At 38.0% G+C, this 13,600-nt stretch overlaps 2 protein-coding genes across 2 annotated transcripts in view; both read right to left on the bottom strand.

Annotated features, from left to right (window-relative positions):
* The window catches only part of mamdc4 (MAM domain containing 4), a 31,508-nt gene extending 21,601 nt beyond the window's left edge, over positions 1-9,907 (bottom strand). Inside the window, exons 1-4 of the mRNA XM_038733597.1 lie at positions 8,951-9,907; positions 7,199-7,291; positions 3,435-3,599; positions 459-584 (exon numbers count right to left, since the gene is read on the bottom strand). Of these exons, the coding sequence (XP_038589525.1) occupies positions 459-584; positions 3,435-3,599; positions 7,199-7,291; positions 8,951-9,002 (436 nt within the window). The 5' untranslated portion in view covers positions 9,003-9,907. The remainder of the gene's footprint in view (positions 1-458; positions 585-3,434; positions 3,600-7,198; positions 7,292-8,950) is intronic.
* A 135-nt stretch (positions 9,908-10,042) lies between these two features.
* On the bottom strand, positions 10,043-13,248 carry phpt1 (phosphohistidine phosphatase 1). The gene is given in 4 exon segments (XM_038733599.1): positions 10,043-10,553; positions 10,971-11,098; positions 12,866-12,900; positions 12,902-13,248. Coding segments are annotated over 4 exon segments (387 nt in total). The 5' UTR covers positions 13,033-13,248; the 3' UTR covers positions 10,043-10,460.
* Between the last annotated feature and the right edge of the window lie 352 nt (positions 13,249-13,600).

Here is a 13,600-nt window from a genome sequence, read left to right as displayed (position 1 = left end):
ATTTGCATTACTAACACTTTATAATACCTGTTTATATGTCCCTAACAGGGTGGAATGCTCTCATAGTCCATGTCTGAACAATCCAGCTGTAATTATCATAATTTAAGTGCTTGAGCTCTACCAATACATGTTCCTGAAGGTTAAACATATGATTACAAAAAGTATTCTTTTTTCCCCATTTCCCATTTTTTTTAGCACATTGGAAAGTCACCAACAGCAAGGAATGACCCAATTATTAGTTTTCCAATAGACACAAGTAATCAATGAAATTAGAGTTATGACAAATAATTACAGAACATAAATCACAAACAGGGAAACAAATAAATTACATGCAAACACTGCGAGTAAAAGTAGTACAAAATAATGTGGAATCCTGCGTTTACCATTGTGTTTTAAGATATAAGCTGGCCAAAGCAGGCAGTTTGAATGGATGACCTGTATCCATTAATGGTCGTTACCTGAGTCCCACAGGAAATATCTGAGGCGAAGGCGACAAGTTGGTGAAGACTGTTTCATCTCAGGAGAGATTAAAACTGCAATACTGAGACCCTTTGTCCTCACTGCACTCACTCCCATAAACGAACCTGTGTGATGGGAAATATTTAGTGTTTTATTTGTTGTTAACATCGCAGTTTGGTGCAGGGCACAGTTTTTAGGGTGAATTAGGCTACTGATTCAAATTGGACATGAGGGTGATGATTCAGAGCTACTTTTATCTAAAGCATCTTCTCATTATTACAACAACAGTTACATCTTCCCAGGTAATTTGACATTCACATATTTTAATAACAGATCAAATGATTGCCTGTAATGTGAAAGGTGTGGCTTTGTAGTGACAACCCCGGAGAACTATCTCTAACTCTGCAGCTCTACAGAGCTTCTTTTGGCTCATGGTTTTGTTATGCTACTTGCTCACCACCAAAAGGTGATAAAGCGCTACTTAAGTGTTGTGTGAACAGCTTGTTGCCACTGCCCCCGTGTGGCCAATAAACATCTCAATTGATTATCCAAGGAAGGTTAAAGTCAAGGGCAACTGGATGAGGGACGAAACGTCTTCCAGTATCTTCAGCCAAGTCCAGTTGCCCTTGACTTTAACCTTCGTTGAATAACTATGACCTGGATGACTGAGAATCTTCACAGACATACCAATTAATTCAACTTTAATGAGAAGAAGGACAAAACAAAACCATACACATTGGAGTATATAGCATAACATGAAACCAGCATTAAAAGAGGATACATACTAACACAATACTTACATTGGGAGGTTAGGACCAGTGTGTACAATGAAATGGAATATAATAGTCATATTTTCATTAGTGTGTAATCACCCGAAAATAAGAATCATTGTGTTTTCATTACCTTAATTAGAGCCCTTTAAATCTACAGAGGGAGCGGGTCTTCCTCCACAGAGTCTGCCGTGTTTTTACAGTAGCCCAGAACAGACAAACACTAGCTCTAGAGGGGGCCTTTCATGTTAGTTTTTGTATGTTTAGCAGCCACTGTAGATTCTCCTAAACACTGGTCTTTCAACCAAGTTTTTGGCCACTTTGGGGCAGTAGAAATAAGCTGTAAACGCAACACTTTTAACTTTTAACTTTACAGTTGCAAAGTTACCCCCATAGTGGGCCACATTAGCATTTGGAGTCATGTTTGTGTCCACCTGATGAATGTAAGTCCAAAATTCACTCTCTTTTTTATCTCCACCACCAACTCGTGAGGGAAATATTTGTTTCTTTTGCTGCCAAATGTTCCGCTATGTTCACAAGCTAGTCGCAAACTGTGCCTGTCTGAGCAGGTAGTGTACAGTGCGCCTAACAATGACTTAAAATATACTATAAAGGTCCGTAAAGCTGAGGGCATCTGCAGTTAGGTGATTTGGTTAGGTTAGGTGTTTTTTTGTGGGTTTGTCACTACTAGCTACTATGAACTATATCAAAAATTTCAGCTCATTCCCAGTATTATGTATGCACATATACACAACATCACATTCTGTGTTTGCATCATTATTTAGTTATTTAGTTATCCTCTCCTTAATCCAGCATTATTATTTTTAAATAAGCAAGGATGCTTTTCTTAACATTCCCTCCATACTATTATAAATTCACACCACCCCCTCCCTCTGCTCTCTTTTTGACATGTTATATTGCTGGGAAGACAAGCCAAACCTTGTAAATGTTGACCTGAATGCAAATTTAACTGCCGGGTGGAGATCATTGTGGTTGAACCCACAGCTGCAGAGAAATTATTGTCTGTTGAAGCTGGCTGTGAAAATCACATTATGATCTGTTAATTACATACTTCATCAGTACATTTCATGTTTACATGATGCTTTCATTAGAAGCCTCTGCAAAAACCTTAGTGACCAACTTTTGCCATTTAAAGAATGAAAGAAATGAACACTCTTGAATTTTAGTGTTCACTTATAGTATCACTTTGGTTGTAGGAGGAGGGGGGCTAGTTGCTAGACAGATAGAGCTGAAAATCTTTCAAAATTGTTTGTAAGAAATATTTTCTCCATTCATTATTAGTGTTTGGGATTTGGGATGTGCACTGTTCAGTGAACAGAACAGGAACAAAATTATTATTCCAGTCATTGTAAAGACATTATGTAGCAAAAGCATCTTAACTTTTTACTCTCCCCAGCTTGGTCCACAACTTATCAACTTTGATACATGATTAATGTATGATTAAGTTACAGTGTCCTAAATGTTTGTACCAACTACATTAATATTGTCTCTCTCCTGTTTTATTCACTATAATTACCTCTGAAGCTAATGATAAAATAAAATATCACCTTGACCTTTCTTCCATCATCATAAAATAGATAGAGAATCTTTGAAACAGGACAACTAGGTCACTATAGTCAGCACGATTGTAAATGTGTGGCCAGATGTTCATAGTCAAATACTTTTCATTAAGCCTGTAACACAGCAGGAACCTGGATGCAACTACGATGCATGCAAAAACATCTGAGTATGGCAATCAAATACATTTGGCAGAAATAAGACAGAAAGAAACAAATAATAAAAAAAATAATAATAATCTACAGAACATGAAAAATGCAAGCAGAAGAGAGCAAATTAAAGCAATTCAAACTAACTCCAATATGAACTTTCTTGAAGAGAAGAACTTAAACACAGCTCTTCAAAATGAACTTCATGCCCTCAGTTCACTGTTTTTTAGACTATTTGACTTGTAAAACAATTATGCTATGCCTGACATAAAAACACTAAACATTAAAATGCATTGATATTATTGTACTGATGGCACCATCAGTCTAAATTAGGTGCTGTATATATGTACTGTATGTGTGTGTAATATATTCCTAATTTGAACTAAAAAGCGCTTGACACTTGTAGCATATACAACATGAGGACAAAACAACAAAGGGTTAGGAACAAAGGAAATAGTGACGGTGCATTAAACAATACCTGTAGCTGTCCCGGTGGTGTAGTCAGAAGATGGCCCGCTGTCGGGCAGCGTGTCTCCTCTCTGACGTTTCTCCCAGCTGTACAATGCTGTATTTATGGACTGGTCCGTCCATCCACACATTCCTGCATCCTCAAAGTCACACTCAAACCCTTTTCCTCTGTAGCCTTGAGAGGTGTAAAAGAAACAGTTTTTAAGTGTATTACTAAAATACCACATGCAGATCCAAACATTGGGAGATTTTTACGAACTAATAACTGATCAGATCCGATTAAGTTAAGTTTTCGGGGAATGATGCAAGCATTATTGAGTTTTTCCACTGACTGCAAGAATTAGGGCTTGAGGTGGTAAAAACGGATAAGAAAAATTAAAAGATTTTTGTCAGTGAGTGAGTGACACAAGTTGTGTTTGAGTAGTTTATCTCAATGTGTAACACACTATAAAAAGGACGTTTTTAATTTATTTCAGTAGACAATGCTTAGACTCCTTCTTCAGTGCGCGTTTTGCCTGCCAGATTTCACTTTCAGGCATGCAAACAGGTCAGGGGTAAAACAGAGGAGATGGATACGCAAGCATGTTTATCAGAGACAGTGTGAGAGGGGTCTGTTTAAGCTTACATGTTTGTATAGATAACTTGTGGGGTTTGAGTATTAAACATTTAATTTCCTGCATTCTGGAGACATTTTCTGCACCAATTTCCTTACCTGCAATAATTCATGGTGGAAATGTTTTATTTATGTAAAAAGGAAAAACAAAATTGAGGTGGCAGGTGACAATTGAAAATCTAAAAATTTAAGAGAATGGGAAACCTGGCCAAAAAGGCCACTGTGTCTATTACTGACTGACTGGTGTGCGCAGTTCTGGGGTCATTTCATAATTTGTAGCTTGATTGTTTTTTCGCTTAAGTTAAATAAATAAATAAGTGCAAATTAACTGTCTAATATATCTAATCTAATATTTCTGGTTGCAAGTTATTTAACAAATGCTTTCAAAAAGTGGTGGAGACAACAACAACACAGCAGCGTCCCCAGTGTTAATAACACCGATGCCGACAAGTTTTTATCCTGTTGACTTTAGCCTACCTTATGCACCCTACTGGTCTCCATGAATATTAGTTTACATTTACATTTATTCATTTAAGCTGACGCTTTTATCCAAAGCGACTTACAACTGCATACTATACATGTCAGAGGTCGCACGCTTCTGCAGCAACTAGGGGTTAAGTGTCTTGTTCAGGGACACAATGAATGGGCCACAGTGGGGGATTGAACTGGTCTCCCACCATTGCGCCATCACCACCACCAGTTTAGCTGATATTATTGGTTAATAACATGGTTAATAAAAGCGGGCAAAGTTATAAAATTGGCAACATTACTCTGTATCTGACAGGACAGGTAATATTGTAAGCTAGCTTACTTATGTCTTAACGTTACATCAGGCTTGCGCAAAATATTTTTTCATCGGATCTGCACAAATCACGTCGGTGACACATTTTGGTCTCACAAGGGCGAATTTCGCCGAACGGTGAGGAGTTTGCATGCCTGCAGTATTGACACATTACAGGGCTCTCAAGTCTCACGCATTCACCGTGAGACACGCATTTCAGCCAGTTCACACGCTCACACGCCACACCTTGTATTTCTCACGCTGAGAAGAAAGTTAAGAGATAATGTCCTCGAAGTTGTCCCGCTATGCTATATTAAATTACTGGACGATCATTTTGTGCCGGGTTCATAGCTTTCTCTGTAATCTACTAAATGCCAGAGTCGTTTAGCCGATCAGAAATTAAAATGCGTTGTTTCCGGGTGAATTCCGTGATGCCGCTGCAAAGCACGTTCGTTACCAGGCAAAATGGATGCGCGTGCACACAGGGAGTGGAAGTTTGAAGCGCAAGACCCGATGAATGCGGTAACTGTAGGTTTTTTTTGTTGTTGTTGTTGTTTTTTTTAGCATTTTTATTTTATGATTCCTGGACGAAATCTCATTTATCTGTGTATCAAAGAAAAAAATAAATAAATAAACAGTACCAATACCTCACTTTAAAAATAATGCAAGTACTGCATTGGAACAGTTAAGTAAAAGTATGTAAGTAGTATAAGCTGGAAAATGTAGAAGTAGCCAATTAAAATAAAAGTAGCCTACTCAAAGCAGAAAGAAAAACGTCCCATATGACTGTATACTAGTATTTATTATATCACTTGATTATTATTCCTCATGCATTAATGTAGTTGGTTGGGGTTGAACTATTTTGTATCAGACTGCAATTAATGATTGTTTTTATTTTAATCAGTTGATTATTTTCTCCATTAATTGATAGTAATACATTCTGAAAATAGTGAGAAATGTTGTCACAGTTACCCAGGGCCCAAGTGACACCTTCATAATGCTTGTTTTGTCAGTCCAAACCTCAAAATGATTAAAAACACATTAAAATAATCAAGTAAAAGTAGCAAATCTTCACATTTGTGAAGCTGGAACCATGAAATGTTTTTACATGAAAAATGACTAATAACAAAACAGTTGCCAATTAAATTTACATTTATCTGATGCTTTTATCCAAAGCGACTTACAATTGCTATACATGTCAGAGGTCGCACGCCTCTGGAGCAATTAGGGGTTAAGTGTCCTGCTCAGGGACACAATGGTGGATGGGTCACAATGGGAAGTGAACCTGGGTCTCTCACACCAAAGGCATAGTCTTATCCATTGCACCATCACCACCCCAAATTTCTGTCAATTAGCCTAACTGATGTAGTTCTAGCTGAACTTCTGTAAACTGTTAAGTTATTTAATTCACATCAAAACATCCTATTGTTTAAACTCTAAATACATTTTGTGTGTAAAAAGCTTATTTTTAAAGTAACTACTTACTGAAGCTCTCATATAAAGTACAATATTTCCCTTTGAGATGTGGTGAAGTAGAAGTAGAAAGTGGCATGAAAAGAAAATAATGAAGTTCAGTACCTCTAATGTGTACTTAAGTACAGTACTACTTTGTTACTGTCTACCACTGGGCTTAGCTTTGGCTACCTTAAACTAATGAAAGGAATAGATATTTTTCTATTTTGGCTCTGGACAGAAAGCTATCATCCATCATGATGGTGTAAATAGCTGACCTTGAGGCACAGGGCTCTAAGTGGGAGCCCCCTACCCCTGTCATCAAGGCATTAAAATGTGCAACATACAATTACAACACAAAACACCTTTCATAAGCTTGGCACACAGCTTGGCATACATGCGTAGGTTCTGCCATCCTACTGTAGGCCTATGTGTACAGCACTGCTGTTCAGTGGGCTCGTTTGGGGCCAAATTTATTTTTAGTTTGATAGCCTACATTTGTATTTTTGAAATATAAGTATATATATAAATAGTCTTTTATCATATTAACTTATTGTTATACTTTCTATTTGTTCGGGTTAATTATGAACTATAAGTAAAATTAAACTGCTAGTAAAAACTTGAGAGAATTGGCTGGGGCAGAGGGGCCGCTGCTGCAAATATTTAAGTGGCTCCTCCTCTAATATGCCTTATCTCACTCCAAACTTTCGATAAAACTTGAGAGCCCTGCATTATATTCACACGATTGTTCATTTTTTTTATTCATTAAATGTAAATAATGTAAGAGTCTGTCATTAGATCAGGTGTCTGCCTCTCTAGATACAACACCCTCATCTCAAAGATGAGAATAACTTATGGAACTAGTATTTAGTTTAGAACAGTGTCTTTGCAGCTGATACCATATTTATATAACGTTTTTTAAACTTACCACAGTCTTGCTCATCGCTGCAGCTAGGACAGTCACACACAAAGTCACATTTCTTCCCAGGAGCTTCACATATTTGAGCCCAAGAACCAGCCGCTGTGTAAAAAGATAAAAGTTAACTCAAACTAATACAGAATATTAGAACATAAACATACAGTGATTCAAATCTGGCACTGTTATCTGAAATGTCTTATCCAAATGTTAGGCTCATGTCCACAGTAGTAACAACATTATTCCTAATAAGTCCTTAATTTAAAAAAAAAAAAAGTTGCAATACCACAATGAAAAAGTAGTCCTTTAATACAAATTTTATGGAAGTAAAAAAAGAAGCCTTTTGGATAACACCTTCAATAGAAAAATCCAGTCCAGGGATTTGGATATACCTTTCCTCAATGTATTTATTTATTTGGCTCTCTTTCAGTTCAACGGCTAGTCTCCCAGTAGTCCGTATTAAAATCACAATAAAAACAAAATCAAAACAAATCAAAATCATCTGTCCAGACCGAAAACAAGCAAGTAAGTACCTTGAGGGGGGATTTTTATTTGTGATTCAAAGGTGGAAAAGGAACTGTCAGACTGGAGTGGGGTGGAAAATACAATAGTTTCTCCTATCCTACTTTCCACTTCCCATCTTTGCTTCTGTTTGAAGGCTGTATAAAATCTCCCAGGTGACACAACCCCAAGCTCTCTTATCAGGACCTGTTACTGTCAAACGTTTATGGCACAGTTGATGCCAAAGGCCCGAGAGATGTAATCAGGTTAACAGCAGCAAAATGCCATCGGTGCAACCAAAGGTCTCTGATTAAGGCTCAAGACTTGCTTAGTGCTTCAATGACCTGACAGCTGAAAATCAGACTGAGTAGGAACATGCATCGCTGCACATTTCATAGTGAGAAAATGTTCAGTTATCACACACAGCGCATGTTGCAATAACAGCTGAATAAAATGTCCGATAACTTTTTACTGAGTTCGGCTGACGTCAATGAAATGAAAGAAAACTTTTTAAAACCTATTTTAAAATTGTTTCAGTTATTTCTTTCTTTCTAATGTGAATTAAAAGTGAATGTAAAGACAGAATTATCAAGTAACAACACAAACACAGATTTGTTGTAGTATACAGCAACACATTAGTAATTTTGATATATTCTAGAAACAAAGTATATACAGGTATGTTTTTGTGTGTGTGTATGTATATAAGACTCCAGGAAAAAAAAATAAAAAATGTGCTGTCTGTCCAGTATTTCGTTATTTCTAAACACAAACGTCTTTATTATGTTTTAAAATACTAAAACATTATATATACTAGAATTATTGTTGGCTTCCATGTAGTCAGCTGTATATAACTATTGAGTCTAGAAATACTGGAATTATAAGATAACCACCACATGTAAGGGTTTTTTTTTTTGTAGAATGCTAACTATTCTCAGGTTACAAAGAAAAAAACATACTCGCAGAAAAGACAGACATGAGCTCAGTGTCCCCTATAGTAGCTACTGCCCTGTTCTGAAAGACTACAGACAACAAACAGGGGGAAAAAACATGTTTAAACTCTTCTGTGGATTCAGTACTTTTATAAGTGGTTGAAAGTTCTGGAAGAATGTGGATGTAAAATTACTATTTTTTGTTGTTTTTACATGTTTCAACACTATCCGCGGTGTCCTGTTTACTTCTCTCTATCAATCTGTATATGATAAGCTAAGCACCAGCAGCAAAACTCCCACTGTTTGAATGGAGTCTGGTTGACTGTGCACTTACCAAACTGCAGAGTCAACAGCAGAATGAGGGCTGAGCTCCTCAATTGAAGCATCTTCTTTTCCCCCTCTTCCAACGGATCCGTCTGAAGGTCTGAACACAACCTGGAGAGTCTTTGCTAGTTGACTCTGACCTCCTCTCTGTTCATGAGAGATAACACCTGGACTTTACATTCTCCCAGTATACAACTGCAATAAACCATCATATAACAATTTCCTTCAAATTACTGTCTTCCGCACTATACACATCCTTATATTCCACAAAAACCAAAGTAGACACAGTTGGTGAAAGTGATCCAGAAGGATTGACCCCATTATGAGTTCACTGAGCAGCTAGAGGTAAAGGGCCGTAAGAGAAATCAGTTCAGCTATTTTATTTCGATCGAATTCAACTTGGTTCCTTGTTTATTTGTTGCTGCCCCAATATTGTTGATGACTCAATCTGTTTGTGTGTGATGGGCACTTGGAACTTTTTTAGGCTTCTGGAGGGGGAACATGACAGAAAAAGTTTCCCCCTGCCTCAAGTCTTGATTCAGTTTCGTATCTCTTCACAGTGTTTTTTTCACGTCATAGCAGGCAGCTGTGATGGGAAGTTACGTTACCGACCCAGCACGAGCAGCATACAGACAACGTTGGCGTCTAGCTGGTGAAGAAAATGGAACATTTACCAGCTTAAGAGCCAGATATTTCTCTCAGGGGTGCTAGTGGGTGATAAAATGGCTAAAAAGAGTAAATACTGGACTTTAAATGAAAGTTAAGATAGCTTGATGTCTGCTTGCAACTGATAGCTAACACATTAACCATTCTAACTTTATGAAGTGATAAAATGAAGTAAGTGTTGTGTTTGCAGCTTGTTGCACTACATGCAAAAAGAATTCAGATTTAATATCTAGATACTAAGCCAACAGCATATCTAGGACCTCTCACTGGCAATATTACCAGAATATCATGATAGTAAAATACTGGTAATCCTCGAAGATCATCAAGTTGGTCTTATCTACCCGCTGACATACAGGCTATAACGTTGATTTACAGTTTGATGGCTGACATGAATACAACTGATCTGCTACAGAAGAAACACAGTATGCAAACATGATTAGGTCAGATTTATGAGGCCATGTGACTCTAAAACAAGTCAGAGAGTGACTGTATGTCACTCTACAAAATTGCCATGAGCAGTTATTTATTTTATAATTGTAGATGCTATTACACCCTATTGAAATTCCAAAACAATCATTTAGATCCAAACAGAGTACAAATGTGAAAAACAACATTGTTTGATATTTCTTTGCTCAAATTGTAACATAAAAATAACCCCCCCAAAAGAGTTCTTTTCTCCTCAGACTTGTCACTGTAGGTCAGTCTTAGTCTTAGATTAATGTGGTATCAAAAGCTCCTTATCGGACTCTGAATGGTTTAAAATGGCATGCTCTGCATTTTTACAAGGGGTGTTAGATAAGTGCGATGTCAGTCCAGGAAAAAGGGCATCCAACAGAGGCTGGTCTTAGTTCAGTTCAGTATCCTTCATTGTCCCATGTCACCTCATAGTCTGGAAAGCGAGCCTTCAGTTTCTCAGTAGTTACTGCGTGGTTTGCTCTCCCAAATCCCTGTAATGAAAAGTACCACATCAATGTTCCATTAGAGTTAGAAAATAACCATTTAATTATGCTCAAATAATTAATGTTACACCATCCATCGTCAACCGCTTATCCTGAGTACAGGCATAATGTCGCGGGGGATTAATGTTACACATTGATTTTAATTATAAATGTGAGTTGTAGTGTGTTGCTTTTATGTTTTATGTAAAGCACTTTGAATTACCTTGTTGTTGAGATGTGCTATACAAATAAACTTGCCTTGCCTTCCTCGTAGTGAAAACCCCATCATTAATAATCAGCTAACTTGGCAGCACTATGGAGCTTTTTAGCCTCTTTCAGCTCATAGTTTTGGTTTCATGGCACATTTACTCTATATACTGTTATTGTCTGCATAATCTCAGTTTTTATCCAGCAGGACTCTCTCACCATGGAGTATCCATAGACATGTATCTTCTTGGCCTGGGAATCATGTTTGATCCTCCCTCCTCCGATACACTCACAGTCCAGGAGGCCGCCCTTTTCCAGCTCCTCAGAAACCTTGTCATAGATATCAGCTGCAAGAGAAAGGATGCGACAGGTGGGCAGTGCATTAACACTGTGCTTTATATCTCATCTCTAAATACTATGCATAACAGTTAAAAATACAGTATGCTCAGTATTTCTTATTTGGGTTATGATGTAATTTTTTAGAAAAAAACCTTTGGCTTTTGGCTTAATCCCAACATTTGATACATTTACATTTGTTTCTAATGAACTTGTGAATGATCCGTTAGTGTTTGAGCTCCCAGCTGTTCATAAAATATGTTTATGATTCATCACAGACTGCTGCTTGTTGTTTATATTAGCTGCCTCCATCTGGTGTTTTTAATCAAGGTTTATAACTCGTCACTCGACATGTTCTGTAATTAAGATACAATCTTCTGTGTTGAAGTGAATACACTAAACAGTTTTTAATTCCTGCAGGCCTGGGCAGTGCAAGATTTAGAATTGCATAAATTGCCACATCAAATCAATCAAATCACAACACAGAAAAAGTGGTGTATATATTTACATTTCAGTGTTGTCCAGCAGAGGGCAGCGCTGACCTGCCTATAGTAAATGTAAAGCACTGTCATTACGAATATATTCACATTAGTATGTGAATTATTCATCTGTATTTTACCATAACTAACCATAATAGTGCATTGATATTAAACACACTTAAAGGCATAATCAGCCGTCAGGGGGGGTCAAAGGGTACAGATGACCCCTGCCCAAGGCCATAGGGGGGCCCATGCAAATTGACCCTGTCTTAAATCACTGACTGAAACAATTGATATGTATTTACATAAATAAATGGATTATTATTAAAACATATTCCAACTTGTAGCAACACATCACAAGGCACAGGATACAGCTGCAAAGATGGTTAGAGTATAATAAGCTATAGAGATTATAATTAATATCATTTCAGCTGTCACAGCCATATTATGCACACAACTTGACCAACACTTTAGTAAATGAAGCCCTCAAACTGAATTTGAGAGATGAAGTACATTTATTTGTTCACTCATAATTAGAACATAATTGAATGCCTTGCAGTAATTTCTTCAGTGTTTGATTTTACTTTTCTTTATTCACTCAATCATTGGAGGGGCTTTATTTCTCTCCTTGTATAAATGAACATAACCGTCACAGTCTAGTGAAAGAAACATTTTTTTAAATAAAACTGACCTGACCTTTTGTGTTTTATAATAATATTAAAAACGTCTATGCAAAACAGAGCATGGAGCCTGGATGGGTCTATAACACCCAATTTGGAATTTCTTGTTGGAGACTCCTTCTGTGTCATCATAAGGCTAATGGCCAAGAGCTTCTTTGAAATTGCCCTTGCTGGCAGACCTAGATGGGTGGGTGGTGGTGGTAGTGGTTCTGGTTCTGGAGTGGGTGTCTCTGAGGGGCTACGTTTGGAAAATGTTGTCCCTCTGTCCATAATTCCTAATGGCTGGCCTGTGTCTGACCGTAGACCATAGACTGTATATAAGGTGCTGATCTAACTTTATGTTGATTTTGGAGGCAGTAAATTAGATTTAGAGGTGTTATTGTTTTGGCCACCTCTTCATCATGGTAACGTTAGGCTGAATACTCCACAGATATTATATTAGTCTGCATTAGTTTTAGCTAATGGTAGGTTTACGTTACTTTCATCGATCAGTGGATAATTTCCCACTAACACATGTGGGCCTAATAAACTACTAAATTGTTACAGGTCTCGGGTTTTACGGGGAGGCTTTGATGGACCCCCTGTTGGCCCTCTTTAGTTTTAAGTGCTGCTGACTCACCGTGATACTCAGCCCAGCCGTATCCTCGGACTATAATCTACCTCCGAGTCGTCTCCCTCCTCTCTGCTGTGAACTCTGATCAGGACGTACTTAAAGACGCCGGACGGGTCGATGTCTGCCTGCGGTATGTTTGCCATCAGAGCTGCAGCCTTCGTCTGCGTGCACATCTCCAGCCTTCCTCGCGACAACACTAGCAAACACGCAAACAGGCAAAATGCTTGTATTTTATTAACAAACGCCGTGTCTGTCTTCTATGGCAAGCCTACAACTATGTAGGCCGTTTCTATTCAGACCTGGACGTAAATGGAATAACAGGAGCTCATAACAACTGAGAGCGGTTCATCCACAGTTCAGACTTCCGCCATTCAGCGAACACAACAGGATTTCCGGTCACCGCCAAAATAAAAGCCGCACAACACGTACTGAATCATGTTAGATTCAGACTGACACTGGTCTGCAAACATACCTTATCACCAGGCTGAAAGACAGTGTTTTGTACCCTCTCGGCTTGTAAATGCCAGCAGCATTGCCATGGGGTCCTGGAAAGTGGAGTACACCTGCACATCACTGCAGCAAGGTGTAAAAACCACTGGACGTCAGCAAAGACAAGATTTTCAGGGGGTGTATTAGGTTACTCTGTAAGAGAGAAACATGCAGGTCCAGACCTCAACCTGCCATACCGACTTTGAGGGCTTACAGTTTTATTTTCTTAAACCACAACAGTTTTAAAGTATC

Source organism: Micropterus salmoides, unplaced genomic scaffold (genome assembly GCF_014851395.1).
Source record: "Micropterus salmoides isolate LMB-PRFRI ecotype aquatic unplaced genomic scaffold, ASM1485139v1 Ms_hic_scaffold_20, whole genome shotgun sequence".
In the NCBI taxonomy this organism is placed as follows: Eukaryota; Metazoa; Chordata; class Actinopteri; order Centrarchiformes; family Centrarchidae; genus Micropterus; species Micropterus salmoides.
The sequence above is the reverse complement of the archived record's forward strand: the minus strand, read 5'-3'. Positions and strand labels throughout refer to the sequence as shown.